The 25,764-nt window shown below is 42.2% G+C and overlaps 1 protein-coding gene across 1 annotated transcript; it reads left to right on the forward strand.

Moving 5' to 3' along the window:
* The first annotated feature begins 400 nt into the window (after window positions 1-400).
* On the forward strand, window positions 401-22,616 carry LOC306967776 (indian hedgehog B protein-like). Its single transcript, XM_079562955.1, has 4 exons — window positions 401-736; window positions 15,176-15,333; window positions 16,342-16,445; window positions 21,914-22,616. Exons 1-4 carry the CDS (start codon window positions 437-439, stop codon window positions 22,567-22,569), a joined length of 1,218 nt encoding a protein of 405 aa, XP_079419081.1. The 5' UTR covers window positions 401-436; the 3' UTR covers window positions 22,570-22,616.
* The last annotated feature ends 3,148 nt before the right edge of the window (window positions 22,617-25,764 follow it).

Genomic DNA, 25,764 nt, shown 5'->3' on the forward strand with positions numbered 1-25,764 from the left:
GAGGAACTAGGCTGGGAGCGCGCGCCGGGAAGACAAGGACGTATATGCCGGGACAGGGAGCGCTGTACGCGGCGGGATAGCGGTGCTTTTGGCTGTCACCCCCCCACCCCCACCCCCCTTCCTTCTCATTCAACTTCGACTTTGAACCTGTTTGCCTTCCGCGCGGACTTTACTACTCTCTTACGCGCGACCGAAAAAGAAGGGGGAAAAAAAGGGACGCACACAAAAAAAAAAAATGAGCTGAGTTGCGTGGGACAGCGGCGCGCCACGCTGCTTCTTCAGGACCCGAGACTCCCGAAGCATGTGAGCCCCCTTTTGACAGCTTCCTTTTAATTTTTTTTTTTTTTTTTTCTCCGGGGAGGAGGTGACGCGGACCGTCGTCGTCGTCGCCCCCCCCCCCCCCTCCTCCTCCACCACCACCACCAAACCCCCCTCCATGCGGGTCCCGGCGCTCTTCCTCTGCTGCGCGCTCCTCCTGTGGCTCGCACCTGCCGCCGTCGGGGGCTGCGGTCCGGGGAGGGCGTACGGCAAGCGGCGGCCCCCGAAGAAGCTCATCCCGCTGGCGTACAAGCAGTTCAGCCCCAACGTGGCGGAGAAGACCCTCGGGGCGAGCGGGCGGCCCGAGGGGAAGATCACGCGCAGCTCGGAGCGCTTCAAGGAGCTGACGCCGAACTACAACACGGACATCATCTTTAAGGACGAGGAGGACACGGGCGCGGACCGCCTCATGACGCAGGTGAGGGCGCGATGAGGGATGCTCTTTAGGGTGACCGCCGGGTCCCCCCTGCGGCGCCATTTAGACCTTTAGCCCCCCACAACGTCCCACCTACTTAGCCTGGATGTCCCACTTCTTCAGTAAAGTTAGATTCAGTAGCAAGAGTCGTTTATTTCTTCGGGTTATAAACATTAAAACACACATCAGTGATCTTATACAGGAGGGTAACGCTTTATAATAACGACACTTTATTTATCCTTAATAAATGATGAATTAAGTGTTAATTCATCATTTATTAAAGGAACAGGCCACCGTTTTTTCCATACTGTGATATCATACCTGAGCTTAGACGAGTTGATGCGTACCTGTCTGGTCTACGTGCGTGCCCGCGGAAGAGCTTGCTACAGGAATATACTGGGACAGGCCAAATGCTAGCAACATCTTTGCGTCTTTTTGCGTGACTGAGGGCACGCACAACGACCAGACGGGTACGCATCAACTCGTCTAAGCTCAGGCAAGAACATATCTCAGTATGGGGGAAAACGGTGGCCTGTTCCTTTAAGACTGAATAAGGTGTAGTTCTTATAAAGTGTTGCCGATGAGGGTTCACATGATCCCCCAGCGTTTCCAAGTTTTCTGAGCGACGAAAAGGAATTGCGCCAAAATGAAGGCCCTGAATCTCACCGTTGTCTCGAGTAGGAAGTCTAAACTCTTTGACTTAGATGCACAGACTTGCACAGACTTTCTTTCTGCGTGTGTGATTTTGAAACGTCTCGATGCTGATCCTCACGTCATCTAAGTTTTGATTTTCTCGTGTCTGTTCCAGTACATGACCTGACCCTATAGCTGTTCGTCTTTTGGTGTCTCCGGGGTGAGAGGCTGCTGCGTTTAGGGCAATTGTTCTGTCGGCTATGAAGTGAGATATCCACAGGGAAGGGCATAATATTGGCATGTACTGGTCATAATGCGCAATCTGTCTTGAGGAAAGATCTCTTAAAGTAAACTGGATGAGGTTTGGAGAGCGAAGTTTTGAGTTCTCCAGATTTGTTCGGACTTGAAGTGCTGCGTTCAATCGATCAAGTGAAAAGGCTGCAAATTTAGCATTTCAAAAACTACAGCATGGCCTGTTTCGTCTTTAGTTAGGGTGACTTGTCCCGGCTTTCCGTCGGAAAAGCGTCCAGATTTTTCCACTGGTTGTGTGATTGGAAAAGTCGATTTGGGGCTAAACAATTCCTTATTATTTGTGTAAAATCTTCGCCTCCTAACTGGCTTGGAATATTCTATGACGTGTCACGGGACCATTTTGTAAAGACGTCCCAATTTCAAGCGCAAGACTTTTGTCAATTCAGCACAATACAGTCAAACTTTACTTTCACCTTTCCATTAAAACGTCTCTTTAAAACGAGAATGGATTTTATCTTTTAACTTTGAAATGTGCGTCACGTCAATACAACTTTGGGCAACAATTGCAGAAAGAATTTGTTGGAAAAACTTTGAAAAGAGTGTGTCATGAACGACCCATCAGTCCCGGTTCGGTCCCGGTCTGGTGCAGATCTGGTCGGGGTCTGGTCCTGTAGGTTGAGTCCTGCCTCAGTCCCGGATTAGCCCTAATACTCTGTAAGTGCAGTCAAGTGCTCATCTGGATGTAGTTTGGAGCGCGGTGAGGAGACGAGCTGCTGCTACTGCCGCTGCTCTGACTCAGTCCTATTCCTGGACTCTGAAGTGGTTTCGACCTGGCTTTACACAGGCTGCCGTTGTGCCTTTGGGCAAGACGCTTCACCCACCTTGCTGGTGTGAATTAAGTAGTAAAGACAGCCTGATGGTGTGACGCAGGACAGTCTGCGCCAGAGAAATCACAGGAACGCCGTTAGCTGTCTGAGCCTGTTAGTACAAGTGTTCTATCGTCACACAAGTGAATGGTGAAGCCAGTCCCTATACTGAAGTATGGTGAGGTATGTCCGTGTCAGGTATATCACGTCTGTGGTTTCCCTGTCATTAACACGTGTTAATGGTGATGTTTAGTGGCCACTGGCTGTGTTTCCAACCCCAGACAAAGCAGCACCTTTTTTTTTTTTTTTTTTTTCATTTTCAGGTTTTGGGCCAGTTTGGTCTCTTACTATATAAACTTTAACATGGAAACAAAAAACGTCCTTATCTTCAAAAAAACATGTTTAATTACTGCACTGATTTATAGGAAATTGTCATTTCAAGAGGCATTTTCTCACGTTGGTGTGACTCCACTTTAGCTCCTACAAACTTCAGACTCTACAGCCTTGGACTGAACAATATTTAAGTTTTTTTTCAGTCGGACTTTTTAATATATAATTCCTCATCTGATTTATTGAGTTTTGAATTTCAAAACCACAGGCGAAATTTAAATTTTTACACTAAAACGCTTATTTTAAAACTAAACAAGATATCCAAAATGTCTTTCTTTGTGACTAATATGTCGACAAACTAAGATCATTCATTTGAACCTGGCTCGATCCATTATTCAGATATTGTCGCCGGATTTTTAGGCATAAAATATTATGAAAACATGAAATGACAGAAAACTTGCAATACATTTTTTTTCTCATATTTATGCCAGTAATCTACAGCAAAAGTTTCAAATTCATATCACTATATTTAAAAAGTTTCCTTATTCACCTGCGGAATCTCGCCTTAAACTGAATATGACATTAGCATTTAGCTCAGAGGACACTTTCATACACTTCATCGTATTTTAGGCAACATTTCAAAAGATCTGTACATTTATTATTGATTTATGTTACATGTTAACCTGGCTAACACCAGGCTGCTGTGTGCGCTCGAATTATTTCGAACTGCACAACAGCCTGGGGACCATGGCCGAAATTTTCCGGTGGATTTGGGAACCAATCACAGAACGAGGAGGGACGGCAAGACGATGACGTGCTATTCGATATACGGAAGATTGCAGTTTATTTACGGATAAAAAAAAAAAAGTTTATTTACGGATCCAACATGACAGCAGCAGACACGATGGTATTTTTCGATCAAGCTTTAGACCTTGTTCTAAATAATTTAGCTCAAAAGTTTACAGCGGGTACGTCATACGTCATCTCATACGATGATATGATTGGCTGTGGCTACGTGCAGACGCATGATAGACATTTTTTTCTTTTTTCGTATCGCCCAATAAACGAGTATGGACGATCGTAAACCACACCTCTCCAACGAGAAAATGAATTGGTGGTCCCCAGACTAAATATCACTTGTGATTTTAGTCTGGTGTTAGCCAGGCTAGTTACATGTGGTGGATGGCTGACAGCTGAAAACATTTGGACCGTTCTTGATTTGTGATGGCTAATGGCTAAATGCTAACGGCTATAGGAAAGACACCTTTCACAGGCTAACGGACGCTGATAAATTGCCCGCTGCCTTGTTAACTGGAGAAAAACAGCAGTCGATCCAAACATATGCAAAACGTTCAGACCGACTGCTGCGTTTCCTTTTTTATTTCTTCTGTTAGCGCCGAAGCCTCTGTCACAGCTTCGGCAAATGACGCTATTACAAGATACAACATTTTGAATCCCCATGTACAATAGTTCACACATGCTCAGTGTCCATCAGATACCAGGATACTCTGTTTACACGGCACTGTATCTGTCGAAATCTACCAGTGAGAGTATCCTGGTTTAGCATATCTCACGCTTATCCAGGATATTGAATTGAGGTCATTGTGTTTTAAATGGACATAACCAGGATACTTAAACACTCACAGTGAGATTGCATACTGTATATCCATGTGAACTCACTGTGTAGAGTGTTCAGACTAGTGTTGTCCAAAAAAATAAATATCCTGACACTGATTGTTATTGAAACTTGTATTTAAATTACTAGATTAAGCTAAATTAGGCCTTTCATGGTAAAGTTTGAGAATGGTCTCGATTTATAAGAAATATTCTACTAAAAATGGCTTTACAATTATGCGTCTACAGAAATTTTGAAATGTTCATATTGTGAAAAGTAGACCATGCCCGAAATGTTGCGCTCATATAGAAATAGCACACAGGGGCAAAAATGCATGTGAACCTTGTATTTATGGCACATCTTATCATGAGAAGTCAAGGTTTACACTTTGTTGTCGTTGACTGGTTGGAATTGAATGAAAAAATAGCTGAGATACATGTTTGTTTTTTTTTGGTTCTGGGTGAATCCTCAAATGTTTTCGACCTTTGGGGCCATGTCGGGGCTGTGTTTCATTCATGTATGTTTGAGTGATCTTTCATGTTGAAATCCATGTTCTCCGAAACTCTTGCTGATGTCAGGAGCTTAAAGTGAAAATTGAAGTAGTTTAAAATGATAGTAAAAAACAACAATAGCTCCCGGTAACCGTGCTTATCCACACGAGAAAGAGTTGGATGAAAGTGCTGGGATTCGGCTCTATTCATAAAACATCACTGTCTATTTCAATCCCTTCAGTCTAATGTTCATCCTCCGTCTAAACTTTTAGTATGTGGCTTGCCTAAATCGATAAATAGTTGAAGAAAACAGACAGAGAGTTACTGTTGGACAGTTACTGGCTACTTGACTGGAGAAGCACAAACATTAAAGGACCTATCTCATGCAAAATCAACTTTGTGGAGCTTTTAGCCATGTTGCTACTTCCTCATCAAAGACACCCCCAGAGTGCAAAGAAAGAAAAAAAGGAAGTACCTGACGTGTCAGCGCTGCCCCTGCAGGGAAAACAAACGCACCCCTGAGCATCTGAACAGACGTCATGTTTGCACTGAAGGTTGTGAAGATGGAGCTCTTTCTAACCTACTCTGGACACACCTGTTCTTTATTTTTACCTAACGATAATGTCACGGAGAAAAGCACGTTTGAGAGGATAGGACTTTATTCAACCTTCCTAAAGAAGAGGCCACTCACCAGAAGTTGGAATTTCTTTCCGGGATTCAGCAACTATCACCAAAATAGTGTTTTTCTGTGACTGTCACTTGATGGATGTTTGGTGAACCTTCGCCAGAATCGCACCGTCCCTGATGGGAATCGAACCTGGACCTTCTAGCTGTGAAGCACGAGCGCTAACCACTGTACTACTGTGCCGTCCTGTTAGCCATTTATGAAGCTGTGGAACACAGCTGCTGCAGATGTCAACTCCTTATAACTGCATTGTGAAGTAACTTTACTTTTTGCTGTGGTATTTATATTTCTACTACTGCTAAAGAAGTTGTATGTGCGGAGAAAGGGGGCGGAGTTAACTGAATCCAAGCATTTTGTTTTCCGGGTTTGAAAAATACCTCCAGAAAACACTTATATTTATCACAAAAATTAGTGCTCCATAGTGGTAGTGGTACAATATATCATATAAATGCCTATACTTAACTTTGGAATGGCTAAAATAGCCGGATACAGATGCTTTAAACTGATATTTACACTAAAGACAGGTCCATTATCTCTTGAGCCGTGTTAGCCCTTAGCTTCAAGACAAGACAGTTTACTGTGATGAAGTTTCCTTTGGTGAAGGCTTTGCTAACAATATGATGTTTTTAGCATGATGCTAATGACTGTCCATCAGTAACTCACTGCCTGCCATGGAAAATGAAGATGCTGCCACTAACTCAAAGGGAAATAACGAGCAGCGCTTCCTTAGAATTCAGTCAGAACTCACGTGTCGGTGGCGTGAACTTAGCTTATACCAAGGCTAAGGTTCCCAGATTCAGTGATGAGCATTAACCGCAGTGAATGAAAAGTGCAAAAAGCTGTGACTTGTGTCGCCTGCTCTCTTGTTTTGCTGGTTGTTGTGTTGTTGCGTTCAGGAGTAAATCTGTGTTAAATTGAAGGGGGAAAAAGATCCGGACAGTTCCACCACAAATATTTTTAAAGTGATCCATTCCCTCAAAAAACCCTACTTCTCTTCTTTCTAGATCTTCTTTTAAACCTTTTATGTTGTCAATACGTTGGCTCCAATTACACATCCAATTTTGTGTCCGCTTCTGCACATGTGGGTCACTTCCAAAAATGAACAACTTTAGATCACAGTGTTGGCATTTTTCCATGTTCTATCTGAAAATGAGGAAATAAACTGGGAGTGTGTTCCGTAGTAGAAGAAGAAACAACCAAACTAAGCAGGATTACTCAGACCTGCGAGAATGAAGCGAAGCTCCACTCCAGGTCTGTTCTGGATTATGGAGCAACTTTAAACCATTAAACCCTTTACGTACAGCTTTGTCACCAAAATGATTGATCAGATGAGCGACAAGAAGGCAAGACGTCTTTGAAAACCTACAGTGGAGCAACCACTTAAATGAAACATTATAACAGGGAAAACATTTCCAAATATATTTAAGGCCAGGCAGACACGGCAGATGAAATGGTCAATGTTGACATTTTGAACTAGTTTTCTCTCTTAACATCTTAGTCTTCTTGTCAGTATTAATTTTATGACGTCTCTGGAACATCGCTATGGAGAAAATCACTATAACAGCACTGCGCTCCTTTGTTTTAATTCATTATTAGTATTTGTATATGTATTTCTAGAACTGAGTTAAGTGTCAAAAGTAATGCCATGCATGGTTACACACGGAAAGACGTATCGCGATCCATTGCAAAACGCTATTTTGTCCCAGCCCTATTATTGAATATCTAATGATGCGTTCCAGGTAACTGGTAAATTTCCGACCTCCCACTTGGAAAAATGCCTTGGAAAGCCACTCTTAAACTCGGAGACCTCAAGAGAGCTCCGAGTTCGAATGCGAGATGGAGGCAGTAATGGCGCCCCCCAGTGGAGGAGCAGCTAATGATACAACTGTAACAAAACCACTGCATCAGTGACGTGAACGTTACTTTTGGTCACAGCTTTCAACATAACGTTATGTCGCGTGTTTTGAATCATATCTGGTTTGGAGAAACGTTCGTATAACGTTAGCATCTTATACGATTGTTTAGTGGTGACGTCACAGCTTTACTTCCGGGTTCGCATAGACTGGCAGATGTGCGAGAAACTACAAAAAAAAACTCTTTAATTCAACAATCAATATTTCTGAAACTCAACAGAGAGTTACTGAACATACTTATTTATCAGGCTCATTTGCCAAAAATGTTGTACCTACTGCTATTAAAGTAATATTTACCAAAATGTACATCCGGGTTAGCGGAGGGAAAACCTAACGTCGGCGCAGCAGCTACGCTAACCCCAAAAGTAGCGACTTTAGTAAATAATACTTTTTTAGCAGTAGGTGCGGCATTTTTGGCAAATGAGTCTGATAAATATATATGTTCAGTAACTCTCTGTTGAGTTTCAGAAATATTGATTGTTGTTTTTAAGAGTTTTTAATGTTTTTTTCTCCAATATTTGCCGGTCTGCAAGGACCCGGAAGCTGAAGTCGTGACGTCACACTTAACAAACGTATTAGCTAGCTGTTGTAGCATTAGCCGTTTTGTTTGCATAGAAGCTTATTCAGCTGGAACGCTCTGAGGTCGTACCAATGGCCGCTTGTAGCAGAGATTCACGTCAACGACCCTAGGGGCCGCCATTGGCCGGCATTGCTGCTGTGCCTTCATATAGTGGAGGCAGAACAAGCTAGTTTTACATTGCATAACATTGTACTTTAGACACGTTCTAAATAACTCTAAAGCTTGGTGCTTGTTTTTTTGTTTGTTTTTTAACTTTCTACAGCTAGATATTGCTCCTGTGATAACGCTGGGTTAGGCACAATTAAAGAAACCAGGCTGGTTTTCATTAGAAAAATTTCAGAAATCTCGTACTAATGAGGGCCGGACTGCTAGCATTGTAGCTGCGCGGCTTCGACCGAACTATATGTCACGCAAGGGCCGAGTCTACGGTGAAGATCCCGCCCTTATGCCCTTTTTAGGAACATGCTTCGTCAGAGCTGGGGAGGAGGAGTCTGTAAATCCGCCATGATTTCCCCCTTGAACGTAGTTATTTTGTCAAACGGGGAGGAGTGAGTAATGACGGTCTATTAATAATATGTCTATGGGTCGTACTTTTCAAGTGGGAAATATACTAGTGCCTGGAAAGCACCATATTTCCTAGCTTGATTATTTCTTTTTTTTTTTAAGCAATATTTATTTAAAAACTAAACAAAGTGAAACTGACATAAATCTTTGCAACTAATACATCAACAAATTAAAGCCGTACATTTACACTTTAATTAGATTTTAGAGCAAATAATACAGGCAGTTTTGTGCACAAAATGCCTTAGTTTTGTATGGAAACATAAATGAACAGGAAGCTTGCAATACATTTTTTCCCCATACTTAGTCCGTAATGCACAGCAGAGGTTTGAGAAATCGATATCTGTTGATTAAATGTTTCTCCCTATTCACCTTCAGTACCTCGCCTGAAACCTCACATTTACGGTTGCAGCCTGATGTGTCGCGCGCTGCAGCTGACCTCAAGTATGCAGCCTTCCCCAAAAGAACAGACCTTGAGCAGTCGGCCGCAGCGCTGCCTGGGAACATTTATGATTTCTATAATAATGCACGCGCCGCATCATAAAAGATATTTATACGTCAGGTGACCACTCCAGCGGCCGCGGGATATAGGAGCTCCGGGCCCGGTTTAACCTCGCGCTGTCTGGGCTAGCGCCGCTTTGAGTCATGATTCTGCCCGTCAGTTGGATTTAGGTTTGAGTTGAAGGTGTTGGTCCTGGTGTAGACTTTTATTTCCGGGTTTGTCATGAGTTAGTCACGGTTTAGACCTGCTGTAAACTCTGAGTCATTGCTTTTATATGTCCTGGTTTTGCACTTAAAGGGGGCATTTTCTGCTAAATTAACCTTCTGCTGCCTTTAACCATATGTTCCCTCGAGAAAAGAACTCTCCTTTTTCATACCTCAAACCTCGTTCATTGACTAGAAGAATCCTCCAACCTCACAGCATCGGAAAGGAGCACAAAGAAGATCATGTTTTGTTATGTGTCTCTGAAACAAAAGCAATTACAGGATGGTCTCAAGTTAGTCATAAAAAATAAGTCTATAAAAGTATAATAGGTTGTGTCCACGATATGCCATAATTTCAGTCGGAGTAGGAGCAGATATAGCTCAATGGGAGAGACACAGTTTTGGAAAGAAAAGCACAAACAGAAAATGTCCAGATGTTTTCCCCGATCATGATTGGGAAGTGGCCGGTTTCACAAACCTGCCACATTCATCTTACGGCTCAAAGTCCTGTCATCATTTGGAATGTTGTCTCGCCTTTATGAGACAGTCATGTGACCTTAGTTCAGATTGTTATGACAGTGCCAATAACATCAATCTGGGACTGCGCCGGCTTGAATTGTTTTTCCGGTAGAGGTCGCACGTTTGGAGCAGCGTTTGCATCAAGAACATTACAAATCCATGCAATATTTAGTTATGAAAAAAGTTATGTGTGTTTGCTGCACCTTGTGTGTCTCCGTGATCGCCGATTTAGTGTCTTTTGAACTGAACCAGTTTTGGTTCTATCCAAACGGTGAGGACGGGAGCGGTTCAAGATGGATTCTCCTGTGGAGGGCTGGAGAATGAGGTTGCCGGGGAAACAAGGCCTCTGGATGGCTGTAAACTCACAGATTTGTTTAGTTGGACAATGGACATGTATATCACATACAAATAAAGTCAAGCCAAAATCGGGTCATTATGGATGTTGTTTTTGCAGCCAATTTTTTTCCATAGAAGCGAAAAAAAACGGTATTTGTATTTATGGGCTGTTCAACCACTTTGCTACTCTCCATGTGTCTGTGTCTTTCTTTAGTAGAAAAATATATCCATAATTAATTTGTTGCAGTAACGGTGAAGTGGAAGAAAGTTCTTTTTTTCCTCTTCTTTGTTTTCCTGCTCTGGCCGCTTCGAACATGAGCGTATACCGTACAGACAATTAAGATGCCGTCTGTATCTATGGCTGATTGCTTCTGTGACGGTCACATCAATGACGATGGATTTGGTGATCCAGCATCTTAAGTTGACCATAATCCTGCCATGGCATCCAAAACAAGAACACTTCCAGAGCGGTTTCTGGTGCGGCCTCAGTTTGACGGGTTCATAATGACCCAGTGCATGTGAGTGCGTATGAGTTAATGATTCATGTAAAAGACCTTTAAATGGACCACTATATATTTTACAATGTTTTTTAACGTTTATAAAGACACACCTGTTGTTGTAAAACTCGAGATATATTTCGACCCTGAAAGTTCCACGGTGATTGAGAAGATTGGCAGGTCATTCGCCACATAACACAATCTGTAGTCATCATTTTATGCATGTATAACTTTGTTTTAACATCAGTGTATAAAATCAGATGTTTCTAATCTGTAAAGGGGCTAGATCAGGGGCGGACTGGCCATATGTCCATTCTGGAAGAGCACAGAAGGGCCACGGACTCTAGGGCCACCGGTCCTCTCAATTTTTTCCTTAACCTGTTACCCCCCGCATTAACCGACTTTACCCACATCTAAAAGCTTAGAAGACAAGCATCAAAATAGTGACAAAAACGAGGATGAAAACAGAACCAAAATGTGCTGGAAAAGCAACTAAAAAGTGAAAAAAAATATGGCAAAAACAAGACAAAAAGTGACCAAAAAATTTGACAAAAACACAGCAAAAAACCCCCCAAAAAAGTGATGAAAAAACAAAAATCTGACGAAAACGCAGCGACAGCGTGACAGGGGGTAAGAGGTTAAAAAACGTCTTTGTGGATGTGTCGCATTTACGCTGAATTGGGCCAGGCTGGTCAGAGTCCAGGGCCGGTTTTTCAGTCCCAGTCCGCCCCTGGGCTAGATGCAAGTTCGTCATTTTATACCCACTACTGCCACCTCAGGTCTAATGTGTAACTGCAGCTTCTATATAAAGCTCATGCATGACGGCACTTCGGACCCGCATTAAAAACTTTTAAGTGAGCCCAATCTACACATTAGGACATGGCTGGAACATGTAGGGGGAGGAAAATACATAGTTTTAACATTTTTAAACTCTGTATAGTCCCTTTAAAGCAGTACTAAGTAACGTGTTTACCTTAATAAATCCTTTTAGTTGCCCCTGTGGGGGTAATACAAGTGTTTATAGGATGATTGGAGGGTCTTTCATCTCCCCCTGGTGTCTCTGAAAACCATGTTTGCAACTTGACTGCCACCGGTCCGGAGAAAGCAATACACACTAATGGAATCACGAAGAAGAAGCTAACAGGCTAACGGGAAAAGCTAGCTGCGGGCTAGCATCACTTTAAACAGTATTTACATCCAGGTTTGAATGAAAAAAAAAATATTTCCATTGTATAATTGGATGCACAGTAACCCTCTCTCCCTTCACCTTTCCTGTCAGTGTAGTATTTACTCTCCAAGACAATTAATAAGTTAAAAAAATCGTAACTTGCTACTACACCTGCAGTTGCGCTTATGGCCTCTAGGGGGAAGAGTTAGTACTGCTTTAAGCCTTAGTCTCGATAGTGAACTAGCTTTTTATTTTATTCTGTGACCATTTTGCCCCCGGTAGTTGTGAAGCTTATAAATTCATCACTGTGAAGAATTGGGATGTTAGAAATGAGTTGGGAAAAGTTAGAGTTTAAACCTCAGCCACAGGGTTGGCGCTCTTTTGCTGAAGTCAGCGCCTCTTGCTAGCACGTCCGTCTCCTCAGCTCGACACTCTCGACCGACAGTACGACCTGTGTTTTTGGAGCTACGACAGAAGATGTCCCCCGGGATGAGTGATCCTTCGTTTAAATCGTGCAATGTACATTAGCTTATGATGCTAATGATGTGACGTTCATGAGCGCACTGGAGCGTGGGAGATTTGGATCAATTAGAAACTCTTGCTAATAATTTCTGACATAAACATGAGGAAAAAATATATTGCAAGATTAATTTGATATTTAATACCACTGTATCTTTTAATATCTTTATATGAAATAGCAAAAAATGATCAACCGTTGCTTATATTTCAAGGAACGAACACAAAACAAAAATGGCCATGAATGAATAGAATCTGTGTTAGATTTATGACTTTATTTTGTTGATGCAAACTTTTTCAGATGGGATATTGGAAACCTTGGTTAGATTTTGAATTGAACTAGTGTTTACAGAGAAACTAAAATAATCCATCCTTTTTTGTTGACGTTAAAAGACTAATAAGTCAGGCTAAAATGTGGCATTGTGGCGGATGAAGGAAACGACGAGAGACACCACAACAAAAGCTTTGATCAAACAAACAAACAAACAAACAAACAAAAAACATCTGCTGCCGTGGATTATTTCTTTCTTTATTTTCCATTCAAATTTGTTGGAATGTGGATTGAGTGAAAATAATCAAACAGCTTTATGTGTAGATCGGACTGTTTCCTTGTTCCAGGTGAAAGTTCATAGTCATTGTAAATAAGCTAACTGGACCCCCCCCCCCCAAAAAAAAAGAACAGTCTTTGTTCCTCCACCACTCTCTTCTTTTTCATTACGTATTTGCATTTCATTTTCTCCATAACTGCAGTTTTCTAAACCACGCACTCGCATAATTTAAACTTTTTAATACCCCTAATGCGCCTGGCAGCATGAGCAGTCTGATCGGATGGTGCGTTTGTATTCCCTAATATGAGTGCACCTGTTCCATTAGGCCTGTTGGAGAGATTGCACCATCTCTATTGTGTTTAGTCTATGCCGTGTCCTTAGTGTCCCAGCCACAACACTGTAATCAATCCCCACCCCCCACATCCCAACTCCAGACCCAAACAAACATACGCACACACGCACGCAAACTCCGCCCCCTCGCCCCAAACACGCTCTGACCTTGACTCGATCCGCGCTGCAGAGATGAGCAGGTTTCTATAAGCAAATGCTACCAGTCGCAAATCTGCAAATCTGTGTCCTCGAAGTTGCAAAAGGTATAGGGGCCCCATATATCAGAATTTCTATTAATGTAGACAATGAAGCAAGGGGAAGGTGAAATGATCTCCAAAAGACTGGGCACCCTGCTGAGTAAATACCTCGTAACCCACCAATATGGCACAGTTTGATTCTAGTTTGAGGGATTTCTGCCCTTTCTTCCTTACAAAAATATTCCCAAACTGAGAGATCGCTGGGACCTCTGTCACACACTGCTCTTTGGAGGTCCATCCATAGATCCTCAAAGATGTTTAGGTCAGGAGATTGTGATCTCATCTGGTTTTGTAGCCTTTGTAGCTTTTTCGCAGATGGTGTTACGTTTTCCCTCCTGAATTTATTGGAAATTAATTTAACCCATTCTGCGTTCTTTCCCATGAAATGTTCCCTGTGCCGCTGGCTGCAGTACACAGAACGAAACATTCTCTTGGTACCTATCACTGGGTGTTACAAAACATCCTACAGCCAAGGCGTGGGAACCCAGGGTGCTGAGGGCGCTGCAGCACCCCCTGGTGGATAGTTTGTGAACTGCAGGCAATATTAACCCCTTAACTCCCACCTGAACCGAGCACATTTTCTCCAGCTTTACCCCAGTCCAAAAGCTTCTGGAAAAAAGGTGTGAAAATAGCGACAAAACTGAGACGAAAACAATGATGGAAATGTGAAAAAAGTGAGAAAACATTGACGAAAAAGTGACAAAAAATTTACAAAAATTGACAAAAAAATGACAAAAAAAATTAGAATAATTTGACGAAAATTTGACAAAAATGAGATGACTGCCCAACAAAAAAAGTGATGAAAGAAAATCTGATGTGAGGAAAAAGATCAATTTAGTTTTGTAGGTCTTTCAAATGAGGTGTTACACTGGCCTACAGGATTTGGGTATAGCTGAACTGGAGAAAATGCTCTCGATTTAGGCGGGAGTTAAGTTATGTTGGGGGTAAATTTTGTCCCTCAGCACCCCCTAACTAAAATATCTTCCCACGGCTCTGCGTACAGCTGTACAAACGAGCTTTGCATTGGTGTGAATCTGTGGCCCTTGTCAGAAAAAGTTACGACTAGACCCGCCAAATATCAAATCGAGATGAATGACATCCGTGTTCAAACCGTATACAAGACTTTGGGTATCATCTGCATAACAATTGCACAGGGATGATCGTTTATATACATGACAGATAACAGGGGACCCAAAATACTGCCTTGTGGACCTCCCATCAATAATGAATTCTGATGTTACTGAACCTGCTTTTATGGCTAAGTTTCTGCGACTCACATTAGCTCTATGGCATTTGGAGGAAAATGAAAGAAGTAAAGCTTATTTCGAAGCGTTTGTGGACCACAGGAAAACCCCTTCTCTTGTCAAAAACATAACTGGAGTAGTATTTTGCGTCACTCGTGCAATTGAGAGTGACTGTGTGCAATTTGGTTGCTTCTTCTACAGCAAAAAGCTCTCCAATTTGTATTTCCTGGATTTTGTTGTGTGAAAGATAGAACTTAGAAGGTGGAAGGAGCACAGTGGCCATGTAATCTAGTAAAACAAGTCCATCCATGTGAAGTTAGTTATATGTCATTTGGATATCGCTACATCGAAGCGTCTCCCTGTCGGTGCTAACGGTGCTGGTGTTGTGTGTTTCAGCGCTGTAAGGACAAGCTGAACTCCCTGGCCATCTCCGTCATGAACATGTGGCCCGGCGTCAAACTCAGGGTGACCGAGGGCTGGGACGAAGACGGGCACCACTCTGAAGACTCCCTGCACTACGAGGGACGTGCTGTGGATATCACAACCTCAGACAGGTAACTAAACGGCTGAAACATCCTCATCATCATCAGAAACATTATCTGGCGTCTTCACATACATTGCAAACAACAGCTACATTTCTACTTCACTTATTATTATAATTATAGTTAAGTATTTCCTCCCCCAAACGACTGCATATTAATGTAACCCTAACCCAAACTTACTACTGTGTAATGTGCTTGTAACAATGTGTAATAACTTCCATACACAATGGAATTATGGGTATTAGTAGTTTGGAGGTAAATCATACAAACTTCAGTCTAACCTTATTAGATTATGTACCCCCAATCTACGAATACACGATATCCCACTGTCCATGTACTACATCGATACAAGTTATTACACATTGTTACATAGCTGTACTAAATCTGGTAAGTACAAAGAAACAAGGGTAGCGGAAAAAAATAGCGAGACTCCATTTCACGACTAGTACAAATAAATCAGGTACAAGACCTGTTAATATTGTAGGATCTGGAAGGTCCAATCATGAAAATATGATTTGTCACTGCCTTCATTCTGGCTCAGAAGCAGCACATCACTCAAAAACACTTCATGGGCTTACTGTCAAGGTTTAGGAAGTTTGGAAACCTTTTTTTTTTTAATGTATTGTTTTTACTTCAAGACCATTTACATTGTAGCTTCTCACTAAAGGCGCTTATTTACGAATTAAAATATTTGGTTAAAAGTTGACATAAATTCTTCAAAATAGCGTTTTGCTTTGGTTAATGCTTTACACACTGTTGACATTTGCCAAGAATCAAGCGTGGCAACTTTGAAGAATTAAAAAATATAAAACATATTAATACTTAGTTCACTCTTTTTTGTTTCCTACATAATCCCATGTGCTCATTCATGGTTTAATGCCTTCAATGAGAATCACACAATGTAAAAAGTGTTGAAAATAAAGAAAAGTCTGGGTACAGTATATTATATTAACTACTCTCCAAAGTTACCGCGGTTGACTTCATGAATGCTAACTGTCAGTCTCTTCTCTTCCACCACAGGGACAGGAACAAGTACGCCATGCTGGCCCGTCTGGCGGTGGAGGCGGGGTTCGACTGGGTCTACTACGAGTCCAAGGCCCACATCCACTGCAGCGTCAAGTCAGGTGAGCTTATCTGTCAGGTCACAGGAGAGAGACAGAGGCGGGTGGTGCAGGTCCTGGGACAGAGGTGAGAGACGGGGAGGTCTGCAGGGAGGCAATCATGCACCTGCACCTGCTTCTGTCAGCGCTGAAGCCATTCAGAGCATAAGGCGAGACCCTGCAGGTGAAGAGGAAGGACAGATACATTTATAAATATCACTTTGAAACATTCGAGTGTAAGAATAAAGGCACTGCAGATTTTATTTCATTTCATATATTTTAAATATTTAGAAATCACGTTCACAATGTGGCCCCACCAGGACGGATTGGACCCATGGTATTTCCATCTGTAAATAAGTCATTTGATGTGTAAAAATGTCCAAAAAGGTTTAGATTTGTGCCACTGCATTTGAATAATGGAAGGTTCAGGTTTAAATTTGTGAGTTTATTTCCATTTAGTTTAACCCTTATGTTACACTAGCTGCATTTTAGGCCCCATTGACTTCCATTATAAACTCACTTGATTGCTCTGTCATCACACTATAATCTAGTCTAGCTGGACATAAGGGCAGCAAATTGTAGCAATAAAATTTTTCCACAGCACCTCTTAAAGGCTAATCAAACACTGCGAAACAATATTAAAACAAAACAAAAACCTTTGTCTGGTCAAAGGGTCAGGTCATAAGTAATAATATTAAATGTTGATGACAGCTATTTTCAAGGTTTTGAGACATTTTTGGGGGCCTAGCTTTCGCTTTAAGGAAAAAAGGTCAGGAACCACTGCCTTAAAGAGGCAATTCTTCCCCAAAAAACAACATCCTTAACTGTACATCAGTGCGTTAACTGTGAATGTGTGAACAGAACCAGTGAGGACTGAAGCATTGACAGGGTTTGAACCAGCTACTCTGTGGTCAGGGGGCAAATACATCACTCCTTCCACTTATTTGCAAAGTGTGTTCACTCTTGGTCGTTCTGTCCCGTCCTCTTCACTGTAACAGCGCCTGTAGATCAACAGTCTGAGGTCGGATCTTAACCCAGGTTTAATATTGAAAGGGGGCGGGGTCTGGAGCTGGTTGCCATAGTAATTATACTCAAACAATGGTCATGCACATTCCACCACCTCTCCGCTCCTGTCATCCCGATTTTTTTTTAGCAGCGTTGTTATGCAGACAGTGCTTTCAGCTGTTACTGCTTCTGTCATTACTCCGAGACAATACTTATACTACTTTTACCACAACTACTACTACTACTACTACTACCACCACTGCTAATCCTGCTGCTACTAATAATTTAATAATATCATAATACTACTCTTATAACACTACTATGCATTCTGCCTTGTTACAGGTCCTTTAACTACTACAAGTTCTTCTACAGACACTTTACCACTGCTGCTACTACACATAATACTACTACTACTGCAATTATTACCACTATAACAGCAATAATACTATACATTCAACGTTGCTACAGTGATTTCAACTTGCATCTGTTGTATCTTCTGCTACTGCTACCACTGCTACTGCTCCTTTAAATTAATGATCAATGGGAGGTCCACAAGGCAGTGTTTAGGGTCCCCTGTTATTCATATAAACGATCTTCCCCGTGCAATTAGTCATTCCCACGCACTTTTGTATGCAGACAATACCCTAATTTCCTAATGTTGCATTAGCAAAGGGCCCCACATTAATTGAGGGATCCAGGGGAGGCAGTACACTACTTTTTAAATTTTATTTGAATGGATACTTCACTGCAACTGCCATCTCTGTCCTTTTCTTTAAAAAAAAAAAAAAATGAATGAAAAAACATACCCGCTATGTTCCACACACACAGCAGTGTTGCACATTCCTCGTGTCTGCTCCATGAGCTGCAGTCCGTACCACGGCCCAGGCTGCCTGAGAGATCATTAACTCTGCCTTTGTCTCCTCCGAAGCATATCTCCATCTTATCACCTCCTCCCCCCCGTCTCCGCGCACACCTTGGACAAATATTTGGCCTCGACAACTTACTCCAGACCTCCCTCCCTCCCTCTCTCTCTAGAATGACTTATTCTCTGCATATTAATAAGACTGAAACTGTGACGCATAGTTTTTGTCTGCACTTGTTGTTGTTGAACACTATAAAGAAAAAGTTGCACTGATTCACAGTTTACAAAGAGCAGCCCGATAGTCTTAACAAAATCGGAAATGAATCTAATTTGTATAGCTTTTTCACATGACACAAGTCGCCCAAATCGCTTCACACAGGGCAGAGGGATGTTTAAAATCGTGTAGCCATGGCTGCCCTTAGGGACAGGTTGCACACATCTGCACCAGCGGACCCTCCGAACACCATCATTTATTCAGACACACACATCATTCATCCTGTCCTGTTGTTCATGTTTTTAGTAGTAGGGGAAACCGGAGCACCTTGAGGAAACCCCATTCAGCTGGGGATCAAACTCAGGACCTTCTTGCTAAAATAATTTTTATTTTTGTAACTTATTTTCTTAAGTCTTTCAAAGCATCAATGAAAATCTGCCATTGATATCTTTTGTTCAGGATCAGATGTAACAAGTCAAGCCATGTTCACTCAAGCTGATGTTCCTTGTCCTTGCCGTATAGGCGGGGTGTACGTGTTCCTTGGCAGTGACCTGGCCGTGCTCTGATACAATCGGCTGGTTACACATTAGCCCTTCCCGACTGCCTTTACCTCTTGCCACCGCGGCTCCGACGGCGTCTTAAAAGGACAAACTTCTTTCCCCCCAGCGCGCGGTAAAGGAATGCTCGCCGTTAAAGGAATGTCTGCCGTTACACATGAGCTGCGACGCAGAGTTAGCGCTCAGACATAAAGGTCAAATGTCAACCACCGAGCTTGTAATGCGATGTGTTGATGATGTAAGTCATATTATTATTTTTGTGTCTTGGAATGGGACAAAGGTCAGGGACAGTGGTCTTGATAGGTGAGCATTGCTGGCAGCGTTTGGGAAATTCACAGTTGATCGACCCGGGTGCAGTAGGGCAGTGTAGACAAAGGGCAGACAAATAGTGTGGAGATTACGAAGGATATCTGATAAACTTCACTCTTTCCCTAACCACAAGTCCAATCCATTAACGTGGACATATGCATAATTTATTAAAAAACATTATTTTGGGCGCCTTAGCAAAGTTTGCAATAATATCTATGTGAAGGAAAAAGCACTGGACTGGTCAGGATTTGGAATTGGCCGGGAGCGCCCTCTGCAGACAGTGTATGTCACTACATTGTGTGTTCAGGACCTGGCTCCGACAATGTGCTGAATGTCTCTTGCTTCTAGTCAAGTTCTTTCACCCTGTGCTGTCCTGCCTAAAAGGCTCTGTGTACAGAATGTTAGCAATATAATGCTAACTTCCTTGGGTGGCGACTGTTTCCTGTTTGTGTTTTAAGCCTATGAAGAGTTAGCCGTGTGTTGTTGAAATCAAACAGTTCATGGAGCAGAGAATGAATTTCCTTACGGGGATTAATAAAGTAAACCTTAACCTCAACCTCATGGTGAAAACAAGCAGCTGTTTTATAATTACTTAATATATTAAAAACCTTACACAAGATGTAAATAATTCCCCAGAGGAGACTTGTGTTTGCAACTCTAGCTGTTTTAGCCTTGAAGCTAAAGGCTAACGTTAAATAGCACCACACACTGAACTGAATTTTCTTCAAACTCATACTTCATACTCAGCGTGACGTATATTTCAGTTTTCTTCTATTAAAAAACAAAATAAAAATGCATTATTTACGGAAGTAGTGTTAGCCCTACACCGGCAAACAGGAAGTTAGCCAAAAAACGTGCACAGAGCCAATAGAACATCTGGGCCAAAAAGACAAAAACTGGACTGTCTTGGTTTGTATCAGACTGTGTTGTTGGAGTGGGCGGCAATGGGAATTATGTGTCTTAAATGAAACATATAAGGTTTAGTCAATGGCACGCTAACAGATCAAAGGCGCTGTAGTAAACACCGTTTGAGAGGAGAACTGCTCAGAATAGGCTTGGTGATGATTTATGGACTTAAAAAATGCAAAGGGCACTTATATGTTCTATGTATCATGCAAGAAAATCCAAGAAGAAGAAGAAGAAACAACCAATCTAAACAATGAATGAATGAAGCAAAAATACTACTCCAGGGTTGTTTTTTTTCAATATGGTGAAAAGTTAAACCGCTAACATAAAGTAGCAGTAGCATTTAATTTTGCTTTTGTAGACATTTTCTAGTGGACACAACTTTTTTTGCTTAGTGTATCTGACTTTATGAGAATGAGGAAGTGGCTGTTCTGATGCTGCCAGTCCCACACTCCGTGTTTACAGCTGGGCAGGCTGAGCTCCGATAAGCTGGGCCTTGGTCAGAGTCAAAGTCTGACTTTTACAGCGCTGTCATTGACCCAGTATCACAGCTCTGTCACGGGAGAGGTTCAAGTTCACTGCTCTCTGAAACACCGCAATAGAGAAAACACAAAATTCATTTTCTGATTGGCTTTTGGGGTAAGGATGTCACAATGTAAAATGTGAAGTGGAGAGAGAAAGCCAAACGTTTCTTAATAGAGTAAAAACTTTCAATTTGAAACAAATAATGGCTTAATTTTCTCACTAAAATGTTTAGTTATTGCACTTAATCCCAGGTTCTCCTTGGATATATGTAAGAAATTGTGACTTTGAGAGCCATTTTCTCAAAATGCATCTTATTCACAATGTTGACAACAACAGCACCTAGATAAGATAAGTTTGACAGTTTTTTATTTAAGATTATATTTGTTTCCAGAAGAAGCCTGATTCATGTTTTCCACTACTAATAGATAGACATCGGAAACCCCTATTGAAAAAGCTTTGCATTCAATATGTCAACGAAACAACCTCATAATCGCTCTATGCATTATTCAGATCCATCAATCAAACACTTCCTGCTTTTGGTTGAAGTCTAATGAAGTAGCTAGCCATGATGCAATGGCACCTGGATGTTTGAGTCTTGTTTTTGATTTAATGTTTTTTTGCTGTCATTCCTCCTGCTGCCAGCTGAGGGAGCTCCAGGCCAACTCCAAAGGAACCATGTGCAGCCTTGTTTGTGTGGGGCGCATGGAGGAAATAGGCACATTTCTCTAGGAACTCTTGTAATTAATGTAAATTCATGAGACACATTGATGGACTTTGGAAAACATCAACATAAATTTGCTTCCTTTAGATATGGCTAATATGCATCCATCCATTTTCTTCCACATGTCCATTGCCGGGTCGTGGGGACAGCTGCCCAAATCACATTGCCCCAGCCCCTTATGGCTCCTCCTGCAGGTGGTGGGTCCACAGAAGGACGGCCTAACGATTCAAACCGGGCCTGTTGGTCTCTCATAAGGGGCTTCTGATCCGCTCTTTGTCTGACCCGTCAGCCCTGTTTGCCACCTGTTTCACAATATTGTGACTCAAAATGTTAGAATCGTGACATCCATAGCATAGATATTACACAGACTTACCGTTGTCTCTTTTCCCACAGAGCACTCCGTGGCTGCTAAAACCGGAGGCTGTTTCCCGGGCGACGCGCTGGTGACAATGGAAGACGGTGGCACCAAACGGATGCGGGACGTCCAGCCTGGGGACATGGTTCTATCCTCTTCCTCGCCGGACGGGCTCGGCCCCCTCACCTACAGCCGGGTGCTCTCCTTCCTGGACCGGCAACCCGACGTCAACAAGACTTTCTATGTCATCGAAACGAACGGCGGGGCCAGCATCTCCCTCACTTCGGCGCATCTCGTCTTCGTGTCGGACTGCAGAAATTCCTCTCTACGGACGGTTTTTGCCAGCGATGTCGAGCCGGGACAATGCGTGGTGACATCGCGAGGCGGCGAGGGGTCAGAGTGGGCGCCCGTGTCCGCCGTGAAGGAGAGGAGGAGTCGCGGCTTGTACGCCCCGCTGACGCAGCACGGCGCCATCGTGGTAGACGGAGTGCTGGCGTCGTGTTACGCGGCACTGAACAATCCGCGATTGGCCCACTGGGCGCTGGCTCCTCTCAGACTGGTCTACAGCCTCGTAGCCCCACCTCAGGCCCCAAGCAGCAACGGTGGAGTGCACTGGTACCCGCGAGCGCTGCAGTGGCTGGGGAGGAGGCTGCTGCCGGAGGCACACTTCCATCCATGGGGGGTTGAGGTGTAGACTGTTTGGAAAAGACTTGAGGAATGTTGAAAAGAGTGACCAAAGACTAGGCTGGCAATATTATTCTCATGCCAAAAAGGACAGACATGACCAAATCTATTTAATAAGAGAATATAAGAAAAATAAGCCATAGACATGAGATAATGGCGCAACGGAGCAGTGACTACGGTTGAGCATTCACAGAGAGCCTGGATACAAGTTGTACGGCTACAGACAGGGGTTTTTTTTATATGTCACATGGGTTTTCCGTGTGATGGGGTTCACTCGATGCCTGTTTGTTTAGCTTTCACGTGAACTCAAACAGAGCCCTATCACAGACTGACTTTCTCTGTACATAATACAACTAGCAAGGCCAATAGCTGGCCTTCCTAATTGTCATCAAACTACAGGTAAACTCTGAAGAGCAATTGCAGATTTCTCCCATTTTCTCCGTAGGCTGTGTGGTCAAGCTTGTCCACACACACAGATAGATACAGACGGCAACGCGTCATGCAAGGAAGCGTGGCCTAGCCGAGGGGGAAGGAAGCTTGTCATGGTAGTGGACTATGAACATATTTAACACACACAAATACAGTGAGGTCAAACTTGGGTCCATATGGATGTTTTGACACCGCAAATTGTCCAGAAGAAGCGGAAAACCGGTGCTCGAAGCTAGGATGTATCATGAAGCTAGCGTTAGCATCATGGTTAGCATGTCCCGTTATTTATCTATTCATGGGCTGTTGGCCTGTCGGGAAGTCTGGGCATCTCTGTTGAGACTGGGGTGTTGAGCCACTCCTCTCCATGTCTTCATTTGGTGTAAAAAAATTAATTCAGCATTTGTTAAAGAGGTTTGGAAGCAGTATATGATAGAGTAGTTGCCTCTTTGTTTTCTCCCTCTGGCAGCCTCACACATGACCATTTAAGGGCGTTGAGAAAGATGCCGTCTGTATCTATTGAAGGAACCACACACCAGAAAGCCAAAAAAAACAAAAAACATTGTGTCTATTGTCTTCCAAAGTATCCCGTTAGCATTAATTGCTAAACAAACGCTACGTTCAACTTGAGCTAACACTGTGACATTTTTGTATAAATGAACCTATGTAATCACGGCAGTAGCTCTGCAGTTTTCTCTTCCTGTAAAATAGTAAATTTAAGTTATTTTTGTATATGAAGCCAAAATGAAGGGTTTTGTGTTTATCCTGAATTTGTCACATTTTTACGTTGAAACTGTCAATGATGAAGTTTGATAATAAGCCGTCCAGCAAAGTCACACTGTTGAGGCCTCTCTGCTCGCATCCACAAGGTCACTGTTTTGTTTCCTGGACTGTTGTTGACTGTGTCGGTACCTTTTCTTCTGTTTGGCTAAAACATCATCCAGATCATCTTCCCGCAAAGCACCTAGTAGCATTAAAGGATGGGTCAAATGCAGAGGACACATTTTTTGAAGAATAGCTTACTGTACCAAGGCATAGTTTGTACAATCAGCAACAACAACCTCGCCATACAAACAGATACAGTAATTACCATAGAAATCCACTACTTGCATACATTATCCACTGAGAACAACTCCGTTAGCTGCTGTAGTGTTCAAATGCTTTCATGTGAACAATAACTCCAGTGTTAAAGTCTCCATGGGTTTATCCATATGGCAGTGACAAAGCTAGAGAGTGGCAAATTGACGTGGCCACCTCACTTAAAAAATCCTAGCACCGCCACCGATTTTGACGATGCAACCCCGAGCGCTATCGCTAACGTTAGCAATGTTTCAGTGGTTGGTCACATCGAAACACAGAAATGCTTAAAGCTATCGGAGCCTGTTCCTTCATATGCGCACATCTGTTTGCCAACAGGCTACCTGGACCAGTTTGAATTGAGCATTCTATCCCCATACAAATGAATGGTGAAGGCAGTCCCAATATTAACGTATGCGGTGTGTGACACGTTTCATGGCATTTAAATGATTTCTGTGGTTTCTCGATCATTAGCATAACATAAGATGATGTTACCAACCCCATAAAAAGCACAAACTGAACTGAATATGAGTTAGCATTTAGCTCAGAGCATTAGCATTTATATGCTAATTCCTAAGTAAAATCTGAAAAGGTTTGTACATTCATTGATGATTTCTAACTTGGCTTCGACATCATCTAAATGTGGTGGATGAGTTGAACAGCTGAAAACACCTGGGTCGTTCATAAGGAGAGAGGATGTTTGATGGCTAATGCTAACAGCTCCAGGAAAAATACATTGGGCAGGCGATCAAACACTGAAAAGTTTTTAAAATTCATCTTCAAATGTTGGTCTGGCACAACATACTAACACACATTTAAGTCATTTTAGTCATTAGTTGAAGAGCATGATGGATTGTTTCAGGCGTTCTAGCTAGCTCCTGCTAACTTCCTTTGCTCATAACTGTTTCCTGTCCCCGTTTTACGGGTCTCGCTATATATTTTTTAAACACTACATGGCAGAAAATATGCCAATAACTTACTAAACTAATGTTAAAAACTATATGTGGGCTGTATATACATCACTGGAGGAGACTTCTGTGTTTAAAGGTTTAGCTATTTACATGTTTAAGCTAAAGGCTAACATTAACTTGACTCTAAATGCTAAATTAGCGACACAATCTGATTTGCATGAAGAAGGGTTTGACTTTAAAATATGATTACGTTTTATTCTATGTATAATTCATATAAAAAAGATGAACAGGAAACAGTTATGAGCTCACAGGAAGTTAGCTGCCACATTCCACACACAGGCGAGCTTCTTCATTTTGCACGAGTTTCCTGGATTACTTTACGGTTATGTCAGTTTTTGTGCTGCCTCGAAAGCGATGTAAAACTCAACATTTTGTACATATTCTACGGTGTAAATTATTTTGATATCTGCTAATATAAAGTCATAATTCACATTTTTATATGGTCAGGTATATTATTCAGCAGACTTCAGGTTTTGTGTTTAGACTCAGGCTGTGGAACTACTGCGCTAAACATGGGCACGTGTCAAATGTATCCATCCAAATCAGCCGGAAGCTTTTGCATTACAAACCTATTTATCTCTGACTTATTTAATGAAATTTGCAAAGGGAATTTTTTTATATAAACTCGATCACTCTTGTGTAATATGTATATTAAGCTATTGTCTGAGAAAATATTTAAAGATTTATTTTTAGATAATATTGTAAATGTATTACTATTATTTTGCGTATCA

The sequence above is a fragment of the Gobius niger genome (genome assembly GCF_951799975.1).
Source record: "Gobius niger genome assembly, chromosome: 9".
Lineage (NCBI taxonomy): Eukaryota > Metazoa > Chordata > Actinopteri > Gobiiformes > Gobiidae > Gobius > Gobius niger.

Excerpts from the sequence above, each read along its gene's own strand:
- LOC306967776 (XM_079562955.1), top strand. The coding sequence starts at position 437 with ATGCGGGTCCCGGCGCTCTTCCTCTGCTGCGCGCTCCTCCTGTGGCTC. Across the intron at positions 15,334-16,341 it reads GATATCACAACCTCAGACAG|GGACAGGAACAAGTACGCCA; the intron begins GTAACTAAACGG and ends CTTCCACCACAG. Across the intron at positions 16,446-21,913 it reads CCACTGCAGCGTCAAGTCAG|AGCACTCCGTGGCTGCTAAA; the intron begins GTGAGCTTATCT and ends CTTTTCCCACAG.